Raw genomic sequence first — 24,472 nt, 5'->3', positions numbered from 1 at the left:
GAGGCAGGAGAGGCTCCCGCCACTGCCACTTTGCTCACCAGCTGTGAGCCCAGCTTCTGGCTGACTGGTGCTCCCCCTTTTGGAGCACACTGACCACCAGGGGGCAGCTCCTGCATTGAGCAGGATTGGGCTGAAACCGGCCCTCCAACATCCCCCGAGGTGTCCAGGATTGCGAGAGGGTGTAGGCCGGGCCAAGGGACCCCACCAGTGCATGATCGGGGCTGAGAAGAGACCGCAGGAGGGCACCAGGGCATGTCCAGCCCATTTCGCTCAGTCCTGATTGGCTGGACCCCAGTAACAAGCTAACCTACTGGTCAACTGTCTTCCCCCTGGTGGTCAGTGCATGTCATAGCAAGCATTTGAGCAGCCTTAGGATATCATTAGCATATTATGCTTTGATTGGTTGAAAGGATGACTGGACGACTGGACACTTAGCATATTAGGCTTTTATTATATAGGATAGCATGCTATTTAGCCTCCATGTGTTGAATTTAGCTGATTTCTAATTTTATGCCATTGTGATCTGAGAAAGTGCTTGATATGATTTCAATCTTTTTGAACTTGTAGAGACTTAACTTGTTTTCTATATTTGAAAATGTCCCATGTGCACTTGAGGAGAATGTATATTTTGTAGCTTTGGTGTGAAATGTTCTGAAAATGTCAATTAATTCCATCTGATCTAGTGTGTCTTTTAGGATTGCTGTTTCCTTGTTGATTTTTTGTCTAGAAGATCTATCCAGTGATGTTAGTGGGGTGTTAAAGTTCCCAATTATGATTGTATTGTTGTCAATCTCTTCCTTAACATCCTCTAGACTTTTAAAAATATATTTAGGTGCTCCTATATTGGATGCATATATGTTTACCAGAGTTATATCCTGTTGTTGTATTGATCCCTTTAGTATTATGAAGTGGCCTTCATTATCTCTTGTTATGGCTTTCACTTTGAGGTCCATATTGTCAGATATGAGTATTGCTACCCCAGCTTTTTTTTCATTTCCATTTTCCTGGAAAATTTTTTTAATTCCTTCATTTTCAGTCTGTGTGAGTCCTTTGTTCTGAGGTGTATCTCTTGTAGACAGCATATATATGGGTCTTATTTTCTTATCCATTAACCTACCCTATGTCTTTTGATTGGAGCATTTAATCCATTTATGTTTAAGATTATTATTGATAGGTACTTGTTTGTTGCCATTTTTATTCTTTATGCCTGTTTTCCTCCCTCTCTTTCTATTTCTTCTTCTTACAACAGTTCCGTTAGGATTTCTTGCATTGCTGGTTTGGTGGTAATAAACTCCTTTAGCCTTTTTTTTTTTTTTTTTTTTTTTTTTGTCTGTGGAGCTCCTGATTTCACCTTCAATTTTGAATGATAGCCTTGGTGGATAGAATAGTCTTGGATTCAGTTCCTTACTTTTCACTGCTTTATATACTTCATTCCACTCCCTTCTGGCCTGATGTGTTTCTGTTGAGAAATCAGCTGGTAGGCTAATGGGAGATCCTTTCTAGGTAACTTTCTGTCTCTCTCTTGCAGCCTTTAAAATTCTTTCTTTGTCTTTAAAGTTTGCCATTTTAATTATTATGTGTCTTTGTATGGGTCTTTTTGGGTTCATCTTGATTGGTACTCTTTGTGCTTCTTGTACTTGTGTGATTTTCTTTTCTTCCCCAAGTCAGAGAATTTTTCTGTCATTATTACTTTCAATAGGTCTTCTATTCCTTGCTCAGTGTCTTCTCCTTCTGGCATCCCTATTATGTGGATATTGTTTCGTTGCATGTTGTCCTAAAGCTCCCTTAAACTCCTCCTGCTTTAATATTGTTTTCCATTTGCTGCTCTGAATGGGTGTTTTTCTACCTTGTCTTCTAATTCACTGATTTGGTCCTCAGCTTCTTCTAGTCTATTTTTGAATCCTCCCAGGGTGTTTATTATCAGGCTCTGTCATTAATAATTTCCAATTGATTCTTATTTATTCTTTCAACATCTTTTTTCAAGTTGGTGTAGCTCTCATTAAGTTCCTTAATATTCTCCTTAATTTTCATATACTTCTCATTAAGTTGCTTGTAGTTCTCAATGAATTGTTTGAGCCCCTTATTACCATTACTCTGAATTCTTTATCTGACAAATTGCTTGCCTGCATTTCATTTAGTTCCTTTTCTGGCAATTCCTCCTTTTCTTTCATTTTGGGGGTTGTTTCTTTTTCTCCCCATTTTTGCTGTCCCTTTGTGTTTGTTTCTGTATATTAGATCAAAGTGCTATGCCTTCCAGATTTTTGGGGTGGTCTTATGTAGTAGGTGTTTTGTGGGACCCAGTAGTGCAGTCTCTTAGATCTCCTGAACTGGGTATTCTAGGAATACCCTTTACTTGAGTTATTTTTGATTCTCCTATTGTAGTTTGGTCTTGAATATTATTGTCCCATTCATGAATGGAGTCTCTTCTCTCAGGCTGGCTGACTATGTGGCTCACCCATGATCATGTTGTGAAATTTGTTGTGGAGATCCTGACTGAATAGAATGGAATACAACAAGACAAAACATAAAATAATAGAAACAAAACAAGAACATACACCAGACCCCTACAGCACCAACAAAAGCAACCACCAAAGAAGAGAGTATTAGGAAAGAGAAAATAGAGCAAGAATGATAGATACAAAAGAAAAGGGGGAAAAATGGGGAGAAAACAAAAGAAACAAAAAAAAAGCACAAACAAAAAAACAGCAAGAAAGGGGGCAGAATATGTAGATGCAGAGCTGAAATAAAGAAAATAAAAATAAAGAATTAGAGGAACAGGGGAAGGAAACAGTTTACAATAAAGGAGGGGAGAATGAAATGAAAAGATAAGAAAAAATTTTTGGAAAGGAAAATAGAGGAGAAAACAGAGAGACCTAAAATAATAAGAAAAATGATGAGAAAGTAGGAGAAAAAGAAAAGGGAAAGAAAAGAGAGAGAAAAAAAATGAGTAGTGAAAAAAAGAAAAATTGAGGAGAAGGGAAGTGGAAAATTAGATGTATGAATGAAACAACAGAGACTAGAATAATGACAAATCATTAAAGCAGATATATAAAGAAGATAAATTTGAAAAGGGAAAAAAAAGGAAGGGAAGAGAAAAACTGAAAAGGAGAAAAGGGAGGAAGGAAAAAGAGTGAACTGGCATTCATTTCAGCCGAGTTTAATACCCCATGGGAGTTTGCTTTGGACCCCACTCCTCTGTCTGCCAATTCTGGGCTTCCTGTTAGGTATTTAGGTGCTAACCACTGTCAGGCACTGTCTTTTGGCTTTCAGCAACCTGCTTGAAGCTCCAAGCAACCCACCATTTTTGTCTGTCTCCACAGTCATTGTCTGCAAGCAGGAGGGGCCAATCTGCCCTTTAAGGTCGGTTTGTGAGCACTACAGAGCCCAGGGCTGGGTCAGCAAACTTCCCCTGGATCCTGGACTCAGCCTTTGCCTGCCTTTGCCAGCTAGCCAGCTGTCAATCATAATCACTCAAAAGTCTGTTACTGAAAGGGCTTTAGGTGGGGGAGGTGCTGTTTAGCTTTCAGGGAATGTGGTGGGTGTATTTTCTTGTCCCAGAGCTACTCCTCTGAGAGTGTCCCAAAATATTACTCTGCCCCTGGCTGGACAGAGATCCTATATGGAGACCAACAGGGTTGTCTGGGAACCTGGAGTTTTTAAGTCTGGTTCCCAGAATAGTGGGGCAGACAGCCCCTCCTCCAATCCAGTCAACAAGGGCTCCTTGAGACTGTTCAGACCCGTAAGCTTGGCCTCTGCTTTTATTTCCTCTGAAAAGCAAAGGTGGTGTGCAGGGCTCCTGAGGGTGGGACAGGCTGTATCACTGGGCCTGGGGCTACTGGGAGGGGCTAGCTGCTCTCAGGAAAAATGGCCGTTTTCATATGGATGCATAAGAACGACCAAATGCAGGACTCCTGGCTACTACTTTTCCACATCTCCCTGCCCTGCTTCCCACCCCAGCCTCTCCTCGGGCACCTCAAGTCCGTGCCTCCCTCCCTGAACCAAAACCTTGGTTGAGTAGTTGCAAATGAAACCTTCTGTGCTCTGGGTTTAGAGAAAAAAAACAACCCCCCCCCCTCCCCCCCCGAAAAAAACAAACAAAAAAGAACAAAACTGCAGCTTTCTCTCTGATTGTCTCGAGTCTGCCTGCTCCAGACTCCGTCTCAGCCAGCAGCCCTGCCACCTTTCCTGGCTGGATGTTATGTGGGCCGTGGATCTCTGCTCTGGTGCTTTGGGCTGTGGAGCCCACTTGGGGTCTGGGCCTCTATTTCTGAGGGAACAGACCCTCCTGTAGCCCAGTGCTCCCTCCTCACTCTCCGCCTGCCAGCCTGTCGCCCCTGGGAACTGGGTCAGCTCCTCTCCCAACCTCACCCTTCCTATTGTCCTTCCTTGATATGTCTCCTCCTCAGCTGGACCTCAGTTGGTAATTCCAGGTGAATGTTCTCCAGTTTAGTTGTATTTAGTCTGGCCCTGGGAAGAGGTGCATGACAGGTCTGCCTATTCAACTGCCATTTTTTTCGAGTAACTCATTTTTTTAATGTGTCTCTTGCATCCATCCACTTTACTGAGATATTTTAATCATCATAATTATTCAGTTACTCTTCTAATATTTTTAGGAAAACAGTTACATTTGATACAAATTTTTCCTCATTGTAATGACTAGCACATTCCAGTAGAGTGACAATATCTATAAATGTTCCATCGCTATTTTAAAAGAATGTGTGGGGAATCCTTGCATTGTTCTTTACCGACTCCCTAACGCAAATTCTTAGCAAGCTTGTAATACAGCAGTCTGAGTCAAATTTCTTTTTTCTTCTGGAACAGTATTTTCTAATTTTCCTTCCTGGAGTTCTCTGGTCTCATCTCTTGAGTCTTCGGTTTATGAGGGCTGAATCATCAATATAAAATCAGTTTGCAAATAAGCAGAAGTCAAAGCAATATATTTTACTACCTTGACTTATGTGGTCACATGCCACTCACTTGGAGCATTGGCTTCTTACCATTTCTGATCCTGGGAGATGAAGAGCATCTGGAAGCCAAACCTCTATGTTGGGCACCAGGCCCTCTGTTGTCATTAATAAACAGTCACTGGCAGGGGCTCCCTTTCCTTGCTGAGTGGCGTGTTTGGAAGAAAAAGTGTTGAGAGCATAGAAAGCTAGCTGGATGGCTGTGTGATGGTTGTGTCACCTCACCAGGTCTCGCCTGCTGCCCCTTGATTGCAGACAGTGGGGAACAGGAAAAGAGAGTCCTTTGTTCCCAGTCCTGCCTCTCTGCCTTCTGTCTTCACTGTTGTCGTATGAGGCTCTGACAGTAAGCTGATGATGACCCTGTGAGTATATTGCCCATCAGAGTTTCATCTACTAGCTTTGTAGTTATCTTTCTTAATTAAGTTACTCGATTTTTTTTTTACAACACGTGCTAAATCATGTTGGCCTCCTAATCCAAGGTATCCCCTTCTTTGTCCTTTTCTCTGCATAGCTGCCGTAACCTGAGGGGTCTCCACACGTCCACACTTGCCTCCTCCAGCCAGGGGCCTCTTTAGCCAGAATGATTTCTTCAAAATATACTCAGCTCATGTTAGTTCTCCACTTCACCACCAAACAAACAAATAAAAAACAAACAAACAAAACTACAGCCTTTGAATATTTCCTATCAATCATCAATAAAGATTAAAATTCTCAACTTGGCCTATTGGCCAGCTGGTTTTGTTGCCCACCTTGCTCATCTCCTCCCACTCCACCACCCACTCTTTGGGTCTCAGTCACACTGCCTTTCTTTAGGTCTTCAACATACCATGCTCCACTCCACTGTAGGACTTTTGCACATACTGTTTCCTCTGACTGACGTGCCTTTCATCACCTACCTCCTTCTCCAGGGAAAGCTCCTGCTCTTTGTCCAGACCTCAGTCCAGACATACATTCCTCAGGGAAACCTTCTCTGATTCCCACACCTTGTTTAAGTTCCCTGTTGTGGGCGTCCACAGTCCCATGCCCTTCTCCCTTATAGCACTTCCCATACTTCAAGTTTTTATATATTTGAATGGGATTAAAAAATTAAAATCTTTTTTCTCCACTAAACCGTGAGCTCCATGAAGGCAAATACCATCTCTGTTTTGTTTATCTGATGTCTCGGAGGCATAGCATTAGACTTGGTGAATAATAATTGTGTCAATTTGTTGAATGAGAGAATACAAGAATGATGTGAGGCAACTTGATTCTTTATTTGATCTTGAATACATTCCTAATCTCAATTTAGTAAATGTTTTTTTGTTCCTTATCAGCAGCAACAAGGGTGAGGGTGCATTGCTTTGTACACCAAATAGGGTAATAATACTTTTTATTTCAAATATTTTACTTAAAACAATGAAAAACATTATTTATAAAAATGTCTTTTATTTATCTTGTCTTTCAAAAAGAAATTTTGAGAAAAATGAGAGAAGGCAATATTAATTCAACCTTTGCATGTTTGAAAACTGATTGTGACAATGAACAAATGCCTCCTGGTCATAGAAAGGAATGTGAGCTGCAAAATATCTGGAGGTGGAAAGAGCCAGGAGATGTCTGACAAGAAGCAGGGGCAGGAAGACAACTGGCAAAAGAATTACATTAATTTAAGGAGTAGAAAAGCTTATTGGAATCATTCTTCAAAACCCTTCAGAAGCTAGTAAAATAATATTTTACTATGTTTTCTCCATCTCTTAAAATTCTCACAAATGCAAATGAATGATAAAATGTGAAAATAAGGATTGGCAACTAATTACATCCCCAGGGCAGATTTAATTAGAAAAGGAGCACATTTTCACTCATTCTCCACAGTTAGATGTTTATGGCATTTGGTAAAGGAGAACGAACATTTGAAAATCCTTTGACATAGCTGGTATTTAAAGAATAGCAATTGCCTAACATTTGTGGCTCCGTATGTTGAATATTTTGGCTCCAATCCTTGGGTATTCATTCTGAAAGATTTATAACCCTTTGGGGAGTATGGTCAGTGACAACGGTAGAACTAAATCCTGAAATGTGGAAAAACTAACTTTTCCTAATATAAAACTGTTCTAAAAAAATCCCTCAAGTCTGTGAATATGTTTCCAGATTTTCAGAAAAAGCTCTTGATTTACAGAAATTTTTTTCTATAGCGATCTAACTTTTAATGATTAATGTAAAATTTCCATCCTTTGGCTTCAAAAATGGCCTAGAGATAATTCAGAAAAATATATAGTCTTGCCTTTTGGGCACCTGTTGCAATTCTATGACTTTTAAAAAATTTATTTCATTGGTTATAGTATAAATAATGAAGGAAAGTTCAAAGGATGGAAATAGTCTAGAAGAGAAAAATTGAGAGACCTTAAAATGAAATAGGAAACTACGATTGTGCTGAGTGTATAAAGGGTAAAATTGCTACCAAAGAAAATATAATGCAAGGGTAGCAGTCAAGAAGGCCCTTGATCATGCACAGCTGAGAATGTCAGGACAGTACATTCTTCTTCAGGGAGCTGGGCCTGTAGTGAGGAGACTCTCTTGGCTTGAATGAGGCATGACATGCTGTCTGACATCTGCTTTCCAGTCATGCTTGAGTCTGAAGCCACTGCCTACAGAACTCCCTATCTGATGCTTTTGGTTTGCAGTTTCAGACTTTTAATGTAGGAACCCAGCTCTGTTCCTTCAGGTACCCTAGGGGAACTTTCTGTCTCCTTTTAACCATTTAAAATCAGAAAAAGAGCCTTGTTTGATGAATTGTTTTTCTTATTTGCTTTTTTTTCTATATTATTTTCTCTAATATAATTATGGTTAGCATTTAGATTCTTCATTATGGCTTACACAATATCTGCCTTTTGTTTTTCTAAAAGAGGCACCAGAAGTGCTAGCATGTGGTGGTCCTGTGCCCACAAACAAGGGGATTTATGAAACTGACACTAGTACATAGAGGATTTATTATTTTATGTTTCAAAACCAACTTGATGGGAAACTTGGTGGTGTTAAAATTTCTGTTGATATTGAGAAAAGGACATAAGAGCTGGAAGAACAAAACTTATTATTTTAAATGTAAACAATAAAATTAAGGCTCTTGTCATTCTAAACTTAATTTTGGATATAGATTACCCAGAAGGAAAAGTATTATAAAAATGTATTATAAAAAAGTATTATTATAAAAATGGAAATAGTCAGTGTTGTCACCTCAGGATAGTGGTTCATAACATTTTTAGCAATATAGAGAGAATATTTTTTAAAGGACTAAGAGTAAAGGTTAAACCTTTTCATCTTCACTTTTGATGCTTGCCCCCTAGTAATGCCATTTCAGTTTCTTATTTAAAAAGTAAAATATTGAAAGAGTTTGTGTATGTGCATGTGTGTGATATGAAGGGGACTGGGCAGCTTGAATATAATTTTCTTTTTTTTGCTAAGTCCACTAAGTCCATATGTTACATATATCTCTCTATATAAAACCCTAATATGCAAGTAGACCGAATGGCGGAACAACCGAACAACTGGTCGCTTTGACGTGCGCTGACCACCAGGGGACGTGCACGGAACATGGCGGGCGTCAGCTGCAGCGGGATATTGGAGCCGGTCAGCAGGGGTGCCAGACCAAGGCAGGGCACTGGTCGCTGTCAATGGGGCGAGCCTCTGGTGGTTACTGAAAATTCTTTGCTCCCGCGCACTGTGGTCCCACCCGGTTCCTGCACCTGCTGCTGGCACCAGCCCTTCTTGCGCCCACTGCTAGCACCAGAGCCACCGCTCACACCCGCTGCCAGTGCCTGGCGCTGATCCCGATTGCTCGGCGCCGTCAGTGGGTGTGAGCGGCAGCTGCCAGCCCTGATTGTCCCTGAGGGCTTCTCCACCTCCCCCTGCTCATGAGGGGTGATCGGGACAGCAGTTGCTGCCTACACCCACTGACGGCTCTGGCCCCACTCGTACCCGCTGCTGGCACCAGCCCCAATCTCTCCGCGCAATCAGCGGGTGCGAGTGGGGCTGGCACCGTCAGCATGTGGGAGTGGCAGCGATGGGAGCAGGCCTGCTGGCAGAGACAGAACTGGGTACCGTGGCGGGAGGGGCTGGGCAGGGGCATGGAGGATAGGCTGAGACCCGCCCCTGTGCCCACCACAGCCCCACAGCCCACAATTCCTTTCAAGGTGCATGAATTTGTGCACTGGGCCCCTAATATATATATAAGCCTAAGTGACCTTTATAACCAAATGACTGTAACGACTGGTCGCTATGACGCACACTGACCACCAGGGGGCAGACGTTCAATGCAGGAGCTGCCCCCCGGTGGTCAGTGCACTCCCACAGCCAACCTCCCTTGGCTGGCTAACCTCCCACGGTCCATTCTCCTCGGCTGGCCACCCTCCCATGGTCCCTCCCCCTGGCCAGCAGGCCCTGATCACCTGATTGGGGCCGGGCCCTGGGCTGGGACGGGGAACGTGGGTGGTTGGTGGCAGATGGCCAACCTCCCACGATCCTTCCCCCTGCCCTTCCCCCCAGCTGGCAGGCCCTGTCCCTCCTCTGGGCTGGCAGGCCCTGGTGTCAGTGTGGCGGTGAGGGAAGGAGGGGGGGGTAGGCAGGGAACCACACGGTGACGGGGCACCAACAGTGGCATTGGCATCTGGCATCCGTTCCTTCCGCACCTTGCCTGGCAACTGTCGCCTCCTCTCCCAACCCCACCGGGGCCCTCAGGCCCCGATTGATCCGGTCCCTGATCCTAGGGACCCCACCTGTGCATGAATTTCGTGCACCAGGCCTCTAGTGTGTGTGTGTGTGTATATATATATATATATATATATATATATATATATATATATAGTATATATAATTGACTTAATTGATACCTTCATATATATATGATATGGTAATATAAAGTAATTATTAGCAAGTGAAAATAAACATAATTTGTAGGTGTATTTCTCCCCAAAAGAAAGACTTATTTGAGTCCATTGGTACTGTGTTTGGAAGTAGAAATCCAAGGCTGTCTTTTATGAGCAACTTTTACAAAATAATTTATTCTTAACTTTTGTGACTTCTGAAATATATTAGTGCTTATACTGTAACTCTTATTTACCCGCCAGTCTTAATGTCAGTAGAAGTAATATGTTCATCAGAATATTTTGAAGGCATTAATGGTCAGCAGACATTGCTAAAGAGGACCTACAACAAATTCTGATTTTAATTTACTAGCAGGTCAGTTTCACTGATCAATTATTAATTTCTTTTAAATCTCACACATAATTTTATCTCAAAGGACAAGTTTCCCAGTTCCCCACTACTCTTTACATGTGTTGATTAGCCAAACAGACATTGATTTGCATGATTCTCAAAATTGGGCCTGCAGTTTGCTCAAGACAGTGAAGCTTTGTCTTTTTCTCCTTCAGCTACCCATTACAGTATCACCAGTTATTAATACAATTGCATATAAACAATAAACTGGCAATAAATGCATACATGTCAGTAATCATTTTAAATGTATATGGCTTTAATGCTCCAATAAAAAAACACAAGGTAGCTGAATGGATAAGAAAACAAGACACATATATATGCTGTCTACAAGAGACCCACCTCAGACTGAAAAGTACACATAGACTAAAAGTAAAGGGATAAAAAAGATATTTCATGGAAATGGAAAGGAAAAAAAAGCTGTGGTAGCAATACTTATATTAGACAAAATAGACTTTAAAACAAAGGCTATAGGAAGAGACAAAGAAGGACTCTACATAATGATAAAGGGATTATTCCAACAAGAGGATATAACCCTTGTAAACATTTATGCAGCCAACATAGGAGCACATAAATATGTAAAGCAAATTTTGATGGACATAAAGGGAGAGATTGATAGTAAGAGTATCATAGTAGTGGATTTTAACACCCCATTGACATCAATGGATCGATCTTCCAACAGAAAATCAGCAAGGAAACAATGGCCTTAAATGATACACTAGATCAGATGGATTTAATTGATACCTTCAGAGCATTTCACCCCAAAGCAGCAGAGTATACATTCTTTTCAGGTGTACATGGAACATTTTCTTGGGTAGACCAATGTTAGGACACAAAACAAGTCTCAGTAAATTTAAGAATATTGAAATTATATCAAGCACCTTGTCTGACCATAATGTTATGAAACTAGGAATCAATACAAGAAAACAATACCCCGAAAAACACACGACGACATGGAGGCTAACTACATAACATGCTACTAAATAATAAATGGATTAACAATGAATCAAGGAAGAAATCAAAAGATACCTTGAAACAAATGAGAATGAAACACAACAACCAAAAATCTATGGGACACAACAAAAGCTGTCGTTAGAGGGAATTTATAACATCACAGGCCTATCTCAAGAAACAAGAAAAATCTCAAGTAAAAAATGTAACTTTACACTTAAAGGAACTTGAAAAAGAATAAGAAACAAAGCCCAAACTGAGTAGAAGGAAGGAAATAATAAAGATCAGAGCAGAAATAAATGAAATGGAGTCTAAAAAAAAAACAAAACAAAACAAAACAAAAACATAAAAAAGGTTAAAGAGACCAAGAGCTGGTTCTATGAAAAGATAAACAAGGTTGACAAACCTTTAACCAGACTCACCAAGAAAAAAAGAGAGAGGAACCAAATAAATAAAATAAGAAATGAAGAATGAGAAATAATAACTGACACCAAAGAAATACAAAGGATTGTAAGAAAATATGAACTCTATGCCAACAAATTGTACAATCTGGACAAAATTGATTGATTCTTAGAAACATACAATCTTCCAAAACTGAGTCAGGAAGATTCAGAGAATCTAAATAGAGAAATTACAACTAGTGAAATTGAAGCAATAATCAAAAATTCCCAACAAACAAAAGTCCTGGACCAGATGGATTCACAGGTGAATTTTACCCAACATCCAAAGAAGAACTAATACCTATCCTCAAATTGTTTCAAAACATTCAAGTAGAGGGAAGACTCCCAAGCTTATTTTACAAGGCCAACATTATCCTAATTCCAAAACCAGATAAAGACATGACAAAGAAAGAAAATTACAGGCCAATATTTCTAATGAACATATATGATAAAATTCTCAACAAAATATTAGCAAACCAGATCCAGCAATACACTAAAAAGATCATACACCATGATCAAGTGGGATTTATTCTGGGGTGCAAGGTTGGTTCAATAGCCACAAATCAATAAATGTGATACACCACATAAATAAAATGAAGGATAAATATCACATGATCATATCAATAGATGTAGAAAAAGCATTTGATAAAATCCAGCACCCATTTAAGATAAAAACTCTCAGCAAACTGGGAATAGAAAGAATATACCTCAATGTCATAAAGGCCATATATAACAAACACATAGCCAACATACTCAGTGGGGAAAAACTACAAGTGTTTCCCTTAAGATTGGGGATAAGACATGGATGTCTGCCTTCTTAACTCTTATTTAACATAGTACTGGAAGTCCCAGTCACAGCAATCACACAAGAAGAAGAAATAAAAGGCATCCAAATTGGAAAGGAGGAAGTGAAACTGTCATTATTTGAAGATGACATGATCTGTATATAAAGAATCCTAAAAAGTCCACCAATAAACTACTACAACTGATAAATGAATTTAGTAATGTAGCAGTATACAAAATAGATATCCAGAAATTGGTTGCATATTTACACACCAATAATGAACTATCAGAAAGGGAAACTAATAAAACAACCCCATTCACAACTGCTTCAAAAATAATAAAATACTTAGGAATGTATTTAGTCAAGGATGTAAAAGACCTAGACTGGGGAAATTAAAAGGCACTGAAGAAGGAAATTGAAAAGACACAAATAAGTGAAAGGATAGAAGGTGTTCATGGACAGGAAGAATTAATATCATTAAAATGCCCATACTACCCAAAGCCATCTATAGATTCAACATAATTCCTATCAAGATACAAGTGGTATAATTCGCAGAACTAGAATAAATATTCCAAAAATTTATATGGAACCTCAAAAGAGCCCAACTAGTCATAGCAATCTTGAAAAAGAAGAACAAAATTGGAGGTATCACAGTACCTTATAACAAGCTATAGTACAAGGCCATAGTAGTCAAAACTGCATGGTACTGGTATAAAAACAGATATATAGATCAATGGAACAGAATAGATAGCCCAGAAAGCAACCCACACCTTTATAGTCAACTGGTATTTGACAAAGGAGGCAATAACATACAATGGTGTAAAGATAGTCTATTCAATAAAAGGTATTGGGAAAATTGGACAGATATACACATATACACACATACACACAAACTAGAGCACCTTCTTACATCCTACACAAAAATAAACTTAAAATGGATAAAAGACTTAAATGTTAGACTCAAAATCATAAAAATCTTAGAAGAAGGCATTTCTTGTAGCAATATTTTTTTTGATATATCTCTTTGGGGGAAGGGAAACAAAAAAGTAAATTTAAAATTTTTTAATTTTAATCAAACTAAAAAGTTTTTGCAGAGCAAAGGAAGCCATCAACAAATAAAAAGAGAACGTACTGAATGGGAGAACATATTTGCCAATGATATGGTATCTGATAGGTTAATATCCAAACTTTATAATTTATGAAACTCAGCACCAAAAAAAAAAAAACCCCAAACAAATAATCCGATTTAAAAATGGACAAAGGACCTGAATAAACACTTTTCCGAAGAGAACACACAGATAGATGTCCAATAGACATATGAAAAGATCCTCAATGTCACTAAATCAGAGAAATGCAAGTTAAAACCACAATGAGATATCATCTCACACCTGTCAAATGGTTATCATCAATAAGTCAACAAATAAGTGTTGGTAGGGATGTGGAGAAAAGGAAACCCTTGTGCATTGTTGGTTGGAATACAGATTGGTTCAGCCACTGTGGAAAGCAGTATGGAGTTACCTCAAACAATTAATTATGGATCCAGCAATTCCACTTCTGGGAATATATCCCAAGAAACCTGAAACACTAATTTGAAGAACATATGCACCCCTTTGTTCATTTGCAGTACTATTTATAATAGCCAATATTTGGAAGCAGCCCAAGTATCCACCAGTAGCTGAGTGGATAAAAAAGCGGGGTACATTTACACAATGGACTACTACTTGGATGTAAATAAAAAGGAACTCTTACCCTTTGCGACAGCATGGATGAACCTGGAGAATATTATGCTAAGTGAAATAAGCCTGTCTGAGGAAGATAAATATCACCTAATCTCACTTATATGTGGAACCTAATGGACAAAATAAACTAATAAAATAGAAACAGACTCATAGATACAGAGAACAGCCTGCCAGCTGTCAGATGGGAGGGGTGTTGTAGGGAGAGGTGAAAAAGATGGAGGGATTAAGCAAAACAAAATAAAACAAAAACAAAACTCACAGACACAACAGTATGGTGATTACCAGAGAGAAAAGGGGGTTGGGAGGTAGAAGATGGTAGGGTGATAAATGATGTTAGAAGGAGACTTGACTTGGGGAGGTTTTTCACACAATACAATATAAGATGATGTGTTATAGAACTGTATACATGAAACCTATTAATTGTATTAGCCAATGTCACCCTAATAAATTCAATTAAAAAAAAATTGCTGCCTCTTTCACAACCGTACTGCCCTTACTGTACCTTCTCTTGTTCTCAATATGGAATGTTGTACTGCCTCCTACATGGTTTCCTTTCTCCAGGTTTTCCCAGTTGTAAGAATGTACACACAGATATAAGGCCATACGCATATTTGTAAGAATAATTTTCATGCATGGTTTGCATGGCAGAGTATACTGTTGAGAACTACAGGAACCGCCTGTTACTTCTGCATAAAGCTTACATTCCTTAGTCACTCTCTCAAGGCTTGCCCTTTGAATATTGAATACACTAATACCACCTAATGTTGTAGCTGTTTAAAACAGAGAGACCACCTTTAAATGCTGACGCTTAATTGGAATAATGTTTTATGACACTGAACAGCTTTTTTTGTGCTTTAGCTCTACACGGTTCATTTAACACATTATAACCTGCTCAGAGAACTTTTTAAAAAAGTAATGTGCCATGTGTATGGGAGACAAGTTTCCCAGTTCATGGAGTCATAACTATGTAGCGAATGATCTTATTTAACCTTTCTGTGGCATGGTGTTTTCATAGGGAGGAAATCAGACAGCTACAGTGATTGCATTGTGTTCAATGAAGGATTTCAACTTAGCGCAAGAGACCTGCCAGTTGGCAATCAGGGATGTTGGAGGCCTTGAAGTTTTAATTAATTTACTTGATACAGATGAAGTCAAATGTAAGGTGAGTGGCTTTGTTACAATGGATGAGGGACCTTTTTTATACCTTCTCATGGGTCTCTTCTTAATGCTAGGTGTCTGCTACTCCTCCTGCCTGGTTCTCACCTTATCTGCTATTATTACTGCTAAGATAACTTGCTACTTCTACCGTTAGCTGCTCTTCTCACCTTTCTGCTTTTCTTTTTTCTATCTGGTTCTTTTCATTAGTGTCTGCTTTTTAAATGACGAGTGTTTGTTTATATAATTAAAGGGAAGTATATAGGTTATGTGCAACACCTGGGAATAGAAATTTTTTCCTCTAAAAACTTAATTGGGGAAGGATTTTTGGTAGACTTGGAATTTTAAAAAATATAGCACTGGTTCTATATTAAGCACACATTAATCTATAACCTTTTTTTTTCTCATTTAGATTGGTTCATTAAAAATCCTGAAGGAAATCAGTCATAATCCTCAAATCAGACGTAATATTGTTGACCTTGGGGGCTTACCAATTATGGTTAATATACTTGATTCTCCACATAAGAGTCTGAAATGTTTGGCAGCTGAGACAATTGCAAATGTTGCCAAGTTTAGAAGAGCCAGGTGGGCAGTGAGACACCACGGGGGCATCACTAAACTGGTGAGTACCACTGACATCATCAGCAGCACAGCAGCTGCCACAGAAACGTCAGCTCCATGCTGTCCTTTCTGGCCACTCCCGGACATTAGATAACCACAGGGCATGTTCTGAGAATCTTCTTTTGATACACCATGTCCCTGAAAATTATTTTTGTATATTTATATTAGCAAGTGGCCAAAGCACATGTTCAACCTTACTTTGCAAAGAAATATAAATTTTAAAAATAGTTGTAGTTCTCACCTATCACATTTGTAGGGATACATTCATGTCTGTGTGCAGTGTTGGTGAGGGGTGGAGAGAGCCTGTGCAGTAGAAAGCAGTCTGGTAGCCTTTTCCTCCAATGTGGTGATGTCACCATGAAGATTGTCCCCAAGGTGACAGAGGTGCATCTTATTGTTACACATAAGCGTGACAACTGAGAACACTTGTTTTGCAATATGAGATTAGTAAAATAATTTGCAGTATATCCATAAGTAATGCCTATTTTCAGCTCTATCAGTGGTATATTTTAGACGTTTATTTAGTAACAAGGGATAAATGGATATTTAATGTTATGTAAAGTCATAACAGGATTAAAAACCAATGGTACCTATGATCCCAATTTTTAAAGGCCTACCTAAAAAGTATAGAAAAGATGCTTGAAATAAATACAGAAAATTGTTGACAGGAGTTTTCTCTGAAATGATTATCAAATTTTCTTCCTATTTTAAAATACATGTCAGTTTGTTATAGAAGTATTACTTTTATAATAAAAATGATTATTTCAATAACTATCACTGAAAGATAAAGTTTAACATTTTGCTCAACACCTTTGCCATGACAGGAAAGACCTTAATAAAGTGCAATATGCAAATGCATTTCCACCCTCCTTAGGAATGATCGATAGATCTTGTGTCTGTCCCACAGCTTGTATTCATCACTTCTGTAGTTTAACTTCCTTAAGATAAGAGCCAAATCTTATATATCTTAGTGTCATCCACAGCACTTAGTCCCATACCTTACACAGAGAAAGGGGTAATAATTATATATTGAGTTAATGTGGATTTAATGTGAATATATGCACAGCAAAAGGTGTTCAGAAATTTACTAAAAGAGATTCTATGTTTTTATTTGTAATCTCTAGAGTATTATAAATTGTAATTATTTGCTTCATAAATAAGATGGACTTATGGATGGATAGATGGATGAATAGATGTCTAGCTATGCGATAAATATGACAATGTTTATTAGAGAACCTAGATGATGGATATATGGATGTTGCTGTACAGTTGCTGTACAATTTTTTCATTCTTTGTGCATGTTTGAAAATTTCCATAGTAAAATCCTTGGAAGTGGTAATTATTACTATGATTATCATTATTCTACTTAAATTATGAAATTATATGACAGGCTGATGTGGCTTTCCACTGACACTACTCCCATTGAATTATAAAAAAGGAAAATGTAGAATAAAACTAAAATATGTTTTTTATGGGAGTCTTGTACATCACATTTTGGGGCCTGAAATTTGAACAGTGGCACTAATCTAGTCAAGATAATGACATACAATTTAATTTTAAATAATAGCTAAATAGGTAAGAAAAAACAATGGTGGATAGACTAATAATAAACTTGTAATTACTGTGTTGAGAACACATCAGGGAAGGACTAGAATTGGGGATCCACTTTTGGTTTGCTAGCTACGGGGGTAGAGGATAGAGTCCCCAACTAAAACTGGAAATGAGGGAGATCACTAATGCAGAGATGGAGTTGTAGGCTGGTTATGGCATCCCAGCAGGAGAACTGAGATCAAGAGCATACAGGCCACAGTGGGTTTGATAACATAGGTCAGCCACTGGAGAGGCACACCGGATAGAAGACTGTGGAGAAGAGTCTGAGTAAGCAGGAAGAATGCATCAGGCCTGGACATATCACAGGATCCAACACTGTTAGTACTGTGGCCTATTTTCATGTTCCTCTGTATATATAGCACACTTGACCCTTTCTGTGAAAACCATTTCAATCATTTATTGAATTGTGTGTCAAATACAGATCTAGGTGGTGGAATCTCCTACCTAATAAAACAGTAATATGCTAATTGACCGTACCTTCGCTATGCCCACAGCCAATCAGGGTACTATGCAAATTAACCCAGGAAAGATGGCGGCCCCCAGGCGCTGCCCCGCCCCCCATCACCGTGGGAACCGGGGCCCGCGGGAGGTGTCGGGGCCTCCGCCTCCCGCCGCTCCCATCGCTGCTGGCCTGGGGCAGAAAACTGGTGCAGGCAGCCAGGTGAATGAAGGTCTATTGCACAAGTCTTCGTGCAATGGGCTTCTAGTTATGAATATAAATAAAGGTATTTTCCTGACCAAAGTCATATCATGCTCTCATTGTGGTGGGACAGAGGTGATATAGGCAAAAATATAAGTAGAGGGTGAGTATTAGGTATTTCCTTGAAGTCAGTACTGGGAATAGTGGAGGAACAAAGGAGGGGCTAATCAATGTTATATAAAATCATAACAGGATTAAAGAAAGGTCAGGAAGGTCAAGAAAGGCTGGAGAGAGGAGACATTGCCTTTGCTGAGTCTTGAAAGGTGAGTAGGTATTTGTCAGGCAGACACACCAGGGAAGATGAAGTTGTGTTGGTAAAGGCCCAGAACTGGAAACAACATTGAGTGCTTGGAAACCACAAGTGGTTTAATGAGGCCAGTCCTAGGGTGAGAAGGGCTGTGTGGTAAGAGGTGAATTAGGATGACCAGTGAGAGGTAAGCACAGTGGACATCACACAGGGTCTTATCCAATGAGCTACAAAGTTTGAACTTTATATAGATAATGAGGAATACGTCTAATAGATAGAAACTTTTAGTCTGTCTGCCATGTGTTCAATCCTGCTATCTCAGAATTTCTTCCCCACCTTGCTATCCTATCCCCAATAGGTACCTGAAAACCATGTAAATACGCCTTACTCATGTCCTTCCTTGGGCTGTACTAATTAAACCATGGGTGCCCACCTGACTCATGCTGAATCTATTTATCTCTCCCAGGAATTTGGAATTAGAAATCAGAGACTCTTCTTTTGGTGTTCTTGATTATGTGGGTAGTATCCCTGGAATTTGGTCTGCAGAGAGAGAAGAATGGAGTAGACATGAATATGATAAAGCCAGCTTTGGGAGGCCTTGTTTCACTTCTATATGGGGCACCCTCCATACTGCTGTATCCATATACTAGGTGCACCGGTTAATAATGGTGGATTTTGTAATCAAAGAAAACACGATAATTTCCAGAGAAACATCAAAAGTGCTTTATTCAAAGTAATGTCCATCACTAGCTACACATTTCCCCATCTTTCAGGTAATTTGTGGATTACCGTCCCAATAGAACTTTTCTTGTTTTGAGGCAAACCATTCAGAGGCCCAATTTTCCACTTCTTGGTACGTTTTGAAGTGCTGCTCAGAAAGTGCGTGTGCCATTGATTGAAACAAGTGGTAATCTGAAGGAGCAAGGTCTGGTGAATACGTCGGGTGGGTTAATACTTGCCAGGCAAGATCTTTTAATGTGTCTTTAACTGGTTTTGAAGTGTGTGATGGTGCATCATCATGAAGCAAAATTACTTTGCCGTGTCTTCTGGCCCATTCTGGTCATTTCACAATCAAAGCGTGGTTCAAATTGATTATTTGTTGTTGGTAGCGATCAGTATTAACGGTTTCACCTGGTTTTAGAAGCTCATAATACACCACACCTTCCTGATCCCACCAAATGCAGAGCATTGTCTTCTTTCCGAAGCGATTTGGCCTTGCAGTCGATGTTGATGGTTGACCTAGATTAACCCATGATTTTGTGCATTTGGGATTCTCAAAATAAATCCAGTTTTCATCGCCAGTCACAATTCGATGCAAAAAAGACTTTCTTTCATGCCGTTGACGCAACATTTTACTGATGACTTTTCGGTTTTCCATTTGTCTTTGCTTCAGTTGATGTGGCACCCATTTCCTTCCTTTAAAATCTTTCCCATTGCTTGTAAATGATCGGAAATTATTTGCTGAGCAACATTTAATCCTTCTGCAAGTTGTTTTTGAGTTTGACATGCATCTTCATCCAATAATGCTTGTGATTGTTGGTCTTCAAACTTTTTCGGTTGACCTGGATGTTCTTTGTCTTTCACATCAAAATCATCACTTTTAAAGCGTTTAAACCAGTGTTCACAAGTATCTTGAGATGGAGTATGTTCACCATAAGCTTCCTGAAGTATACGATAACTTTTTCTTCAAAATAAAGTAATGAATTAAAACTTCCTGCAGATGCTCTTTTTTTTGGCATGAAATTCCACATTTTTAAGTGTAAAAATATCTATGATGTTAACACCTTCAGCAGATTTAACATATGAAGTTTTGAAGTATGTTGTCAATACAACAAAATAGCATACATACCAAGTCGCATATATATCAACATATGTGTAACTCCCATCTATTGAAAAAAATTCACATTATTAACTGGTTCACCTAGTAAACTGCCTGTCTTTAATGTCTTCAGTGACTTTGGTTATTGCAAAGAAAAGGGTCCTGGCAGCTGTGCCATTTGTTTTGGGTTTTGGTAGTGCAGGTAGAGGGCTATGTCTCATGGTTTTAACAGTGTGTAGGCCATTCACTTTTCGTGGCTTTGGGGAGTCTACTTTTCTGAGATACCAGGGCTGAGGATATGGTTTACAAATCTTACTAATGTAAATGTTAGAGCTATATTAAGAAAATACTGTCTTGGTGGGGTTAAATTTCTTGTGGGAAGGAATTGTAAAAGCTCCCAAATCTGGAGGAAGGTGATTTGAAAGGTTTTGTTTCTTTGCTTTCATTGACTGCTGTGTGGTATGAAAGTCAATTTTTAAAAATATTCTTATTTTTGATGGAGGAGAGTTTGGTAGCAACCCTGTACCTATTATGGGATGCATTAAGTTTTATTGGAAAGATTCCCATCTATATTGTGTTTATCTGTCTTTTAGGTTGCTCTACTTGACTGTGCACAGAATTCTGCAGAACCTGCTCAGTCGAGTCTGTATGATGCCAGAGACGTGGAAGTGGCTCGCTGTGGGGCGCTGGCACTGTGGAGCTGCAGTAAGAGTTATGCGAATAAAGAAGCCATTCGTAAGGCTGGGGGCATTCCGTTGTTGGCTCGGTTGCTGAAAACGTCTCATGAAAACATGCTGATTCCGGTGGTGGGGACTTTGCAAGAATGTGCATCAGAGGTACCCAGGCCTGCTCTGCTTCCCTTGCTCTCATTTACTATGTATTTCTGTAGTGGAAAAACAATTTGTAAGGTTATCATGACTGCTAAAGATTTTTTTTTCAAGAAGCCAGCATTCTATTAGAGACAATCAAACTAGTAGAACATTAATTACATTGGTATTTGTGTAGTTCATTATTTTTAAATATGTTTTTACTAGAAGCCCGGTGCACGAAATTCGTGCACGGTGGGGGGTTGTCCCTCAGCCCAGCCTGTACCCTCTCCAATCTGGGACTCCTGGAGGGATGTCCGACTGCCCGTTTAGGCCCGATCCTGGTGGGATCAGGCCTAAACGGGCAGTTGGACATCCCTCTCACAATCCAGGACTGCTGGCTCCCAACTGCTTGCCTGCCTGCCTTCCTGATTGCTCCTAACCGCTTCTGCCTGCCAGCCTGATCACCCCCTAACCACTCCGCTGCCAGCCTGGTTGATGCTTAACTGCTCCCCTGCCAGGCTGTTTGCCCCAACTTCCCTCCTTTGCCAGCCTGGTCACCCCTAACTGCCCTCTTCTGCAGGGTTGATCACCTCCAACTGCCCTCCCTTGCAAGCCTGGTCCCTCTCAACTGCCCTCCCTTGCAGGCCTGGTCCCTCACAACTGCCCTCCCTTGCAGGCCGGGTGCCTCCCAACTGCCCTCTCCTGCTGGCCATCTTGTGGTGGCCATCTTGTGCCCACATGGGGGCAGGATCTTTGACCACATGGGGGCAGCTATATTGTGTGTTGCAGTGATGATCAATCTGTATATTATTCTTTTATTAGATAGGATAGAGGCCTGGTACAGGGGTGGGGGCCAGCTGGTTTGCCCTGAAGGGTGTCACAGATAAGGGTGGGGGTTCCCTTGGGGTGTGGGGCGGCCTGAGCGAGGGGCCTGTGGTGGTTTGCAGGCCGGCCACGCCCCCTGGCAACCCAAGGGGAGGCCCTGGTATCTGGAATTTATTTTCCTTCTACAATTGAAACTTTGTAGCCTGGAGCGGAGCCAAGCCTGGGGCTCCGGCAGCCATTTCTGTGGCAGTTAATTCACCTTCTACAATTGAAACTTTGTAGCCTTAAGCGGGTGGGCCCGGCCAGGGTGTGCGGAAAGCTTTGCTTCCCCTGTTGCCGCCGGCAACCCTGGCCTGCTCTCTCAAGCTCCATTCTGCTGCCATTTGTTTGAATTTGTTTACCTTCTATAATTGAAACTTCGTAGCTTGAGTGGAGGCTTAGGCCTGCAATGGCTATGGAAAGCTTGGCTTACTCTGTTACCTGGGAAACCTTGCTCTCTGTGGCTGTAGCCATCTTGGATTGGGGTTAATTTGCATACTCGCCCTGATTGGCTGGTGGGCGTGGCTTGGCTGGTGGGCATGGCTTATGTAGCGGAGTGATGGTTAATTTGCATATTACCATTTTATTAGAGAGGATTGGTTTTTAGAGAAAGAGGAAGGGAGAGGAAAACATTGATGAGAGAGAGAAACATCGATTGGCTGCCTCCCATATGGGTCACTGACAGGGGATGAAACTGTAACCTGGGTATGTGCCCTGACTGAATTTATTTTTGAAAATGTTGACTAAGTTCTTTTATTGTTATATCAATATGTTAACCGTGGACTTGTGTATTTGCTAAGAAAGTTTATTTAGTGTAATTATTAATAAATTTTAAATAGATACTTATGTGCATACATTATATATACATAAATATTTAAATTCATATTACTAGGAAAACTACCGAGCTGCAATCAAAGCAGAAAGGATAATTGAAAATCTGGTAAAGAACCTAAATAGTGAGAATGAGCAGCTGCAGGAACACTGCGCCATGGCCATCTACCAGGTACAGTGGGCCCTGGGGACAGTCCTGTTGTTCTTCTCCATGTTTCTAAGCATATAGTCTCATTCTCTGGGGATGAAACTCAGAAACCTGCATTTTTAACTAGAACCCCCAGGGATTTTCATGCATAAGAGGACCACTGTCTTATGCTAATGACAGATGCCTATATAGATCAGAGCGGAAGCTTCTCCAACATGTCTGAGTATTTACAATTATATAAGACACTTGCATATCTTTATCTGCTAAAATTATTTACTTCGTGTAAAATAGCTAAATATGTATATAGTACCTTTATATTGATTTTCATTATATCCCATTCAAATATAGTTGTCTTGGGAAATTTGTCTCCTACCAAGACAAGATGGATGAATGAGCGCATGTGTGTGTATATATTTCTGTTTTATTAGTTTATTTATTTATTTTAATATTCATTATTTTTTGTGAGTTATAAATTGCATAGTACAGCAGGTCTTCAGATAACATCATTTCATTCAACATTATATCTATAAAAGCTTAATATGCAAAGTGTCCCCTCGGGAGTTCGACTGACTGGAAGTTCGATAGCTGGCTATGATGTGTGGTGGCCTCCAGGGAGTGGCGCGGAATGATGGAAGGCCCCAGTTGGCAGCTAACAGCTGGGGAAGGGAATCCCTGGCCGGCAACCGGCAGCCACTAGGGACCCTACCCATGCACGATTTCATGCACTGGGCCTCTAGTTTCATTATAATGTTGATGAGATGCTGTAGTAACTTAACTCTTATTTATATCAATTAGCCTATGGTGAAATTTGTTTCATTATGTCTTTTCACTTAAAAGTCACAGAACCCGTTGATGATGTTAAGTGAGGACTTACTGTATTCCAAAAAACAGATTAAAATTGTAAAGGGGTAGAAAAGATGGCCCAGACAAATTAGTATATGGCTGGCTACTGGCTATGCTAGCTTCCCCCTAATCAGAATAGATTTCCTAGAGGAATGCATTTTAAAATGTGCAGTGAGAATGCACCCAAACGATAGAGTCAGAGAGGAGGCACATGTTGATAGAGTATTGTAATAGTTTGCTTGGGCTGCCATAACAAAATACCACAACACTGGGTGGCTTAAGCAACAGATAACTGTCACTGAAAGATAAAGGTTATCACATGATCTTTCCTCAGTGTCCTAATATCCTCTTCTTATAGAGCTACATGCCATATTGGATTAGAGTTCACTTCAATGACTTCATTTAATCTTAATTACCTCTTTAAAGACCCTATCCTCAAATATGGTCACTTTCTGACGTATGGGAGTTAGGACTTCAACTTATGAGTTTTGAGGACATGAAACCAGCTCATAACAAGGATATATAGCTTTGATGGTATATATGCCTCATAAGAATAAGCATTAAGGGTCAGTTAGAAATAGCGATTAATTTTTTAAATTGCACCTGAACCAGAATGGAAAGTCACAAATAGAAGGTAAACATGGAGGTGCCTTGTGGTGCACTATGATGAGGATTTCTTCCAGTGGCACTCACTGATGATGCATT

General features: G+C 40.0%; 1 protein-coding gene across 2 annotated transcripts in view; it reads left to right on the top strand.

Annotated features, from left to right (window-relative positions):
* ODAD2 (outer dynein arm docking complex subunit 2) overlaps positions 1–24,472 on the top strand; it is a gene marked incomplete at both ends in the record, with an annotated part of 204,179 nt that overhangs the window by 70,819 nt on the left and 108,888 nt on the right. For both annotated transcript variants that reach the window (XM_079769716.1, XM_079769715.1), the window contains 4 exons: positions 15,135–15,281; positions 15,687–15,896; positions 20,866–21,108; positions 22,838–22,948. In XM_079769716.1, the coding sequence (XP_079625842.1) occupies positions 15,135–15,281; positions 15,687–15,896; positions 20,866–21,108; positions 22,838–22,948 (711 nt within the window). The remainder of the gene's footprint in view (positions 1–15,134; positions 15,282–15,686; positions 15,897–20,865; positions 21,109–22,837; positions 22,949–24,472) is intronic.

Source organism: Cnephaeus nilssonii (genome assembly GCF_951640355.1).
Source record: "Cnephaeus nilssonii genome assembly, chromosome: 4".
Taxonomy (NCBI): Eukaryota; Metazoa; Chordata; class Mammalia; order Chiroptera; family Vespertilionidae; genus Cnephaeus; species Cnephaeus nilssonii.
Note: the sequence above shows the minus strand (reverse complement) of the source record. Positions and strands in the feature narration are given on the sequence as shown.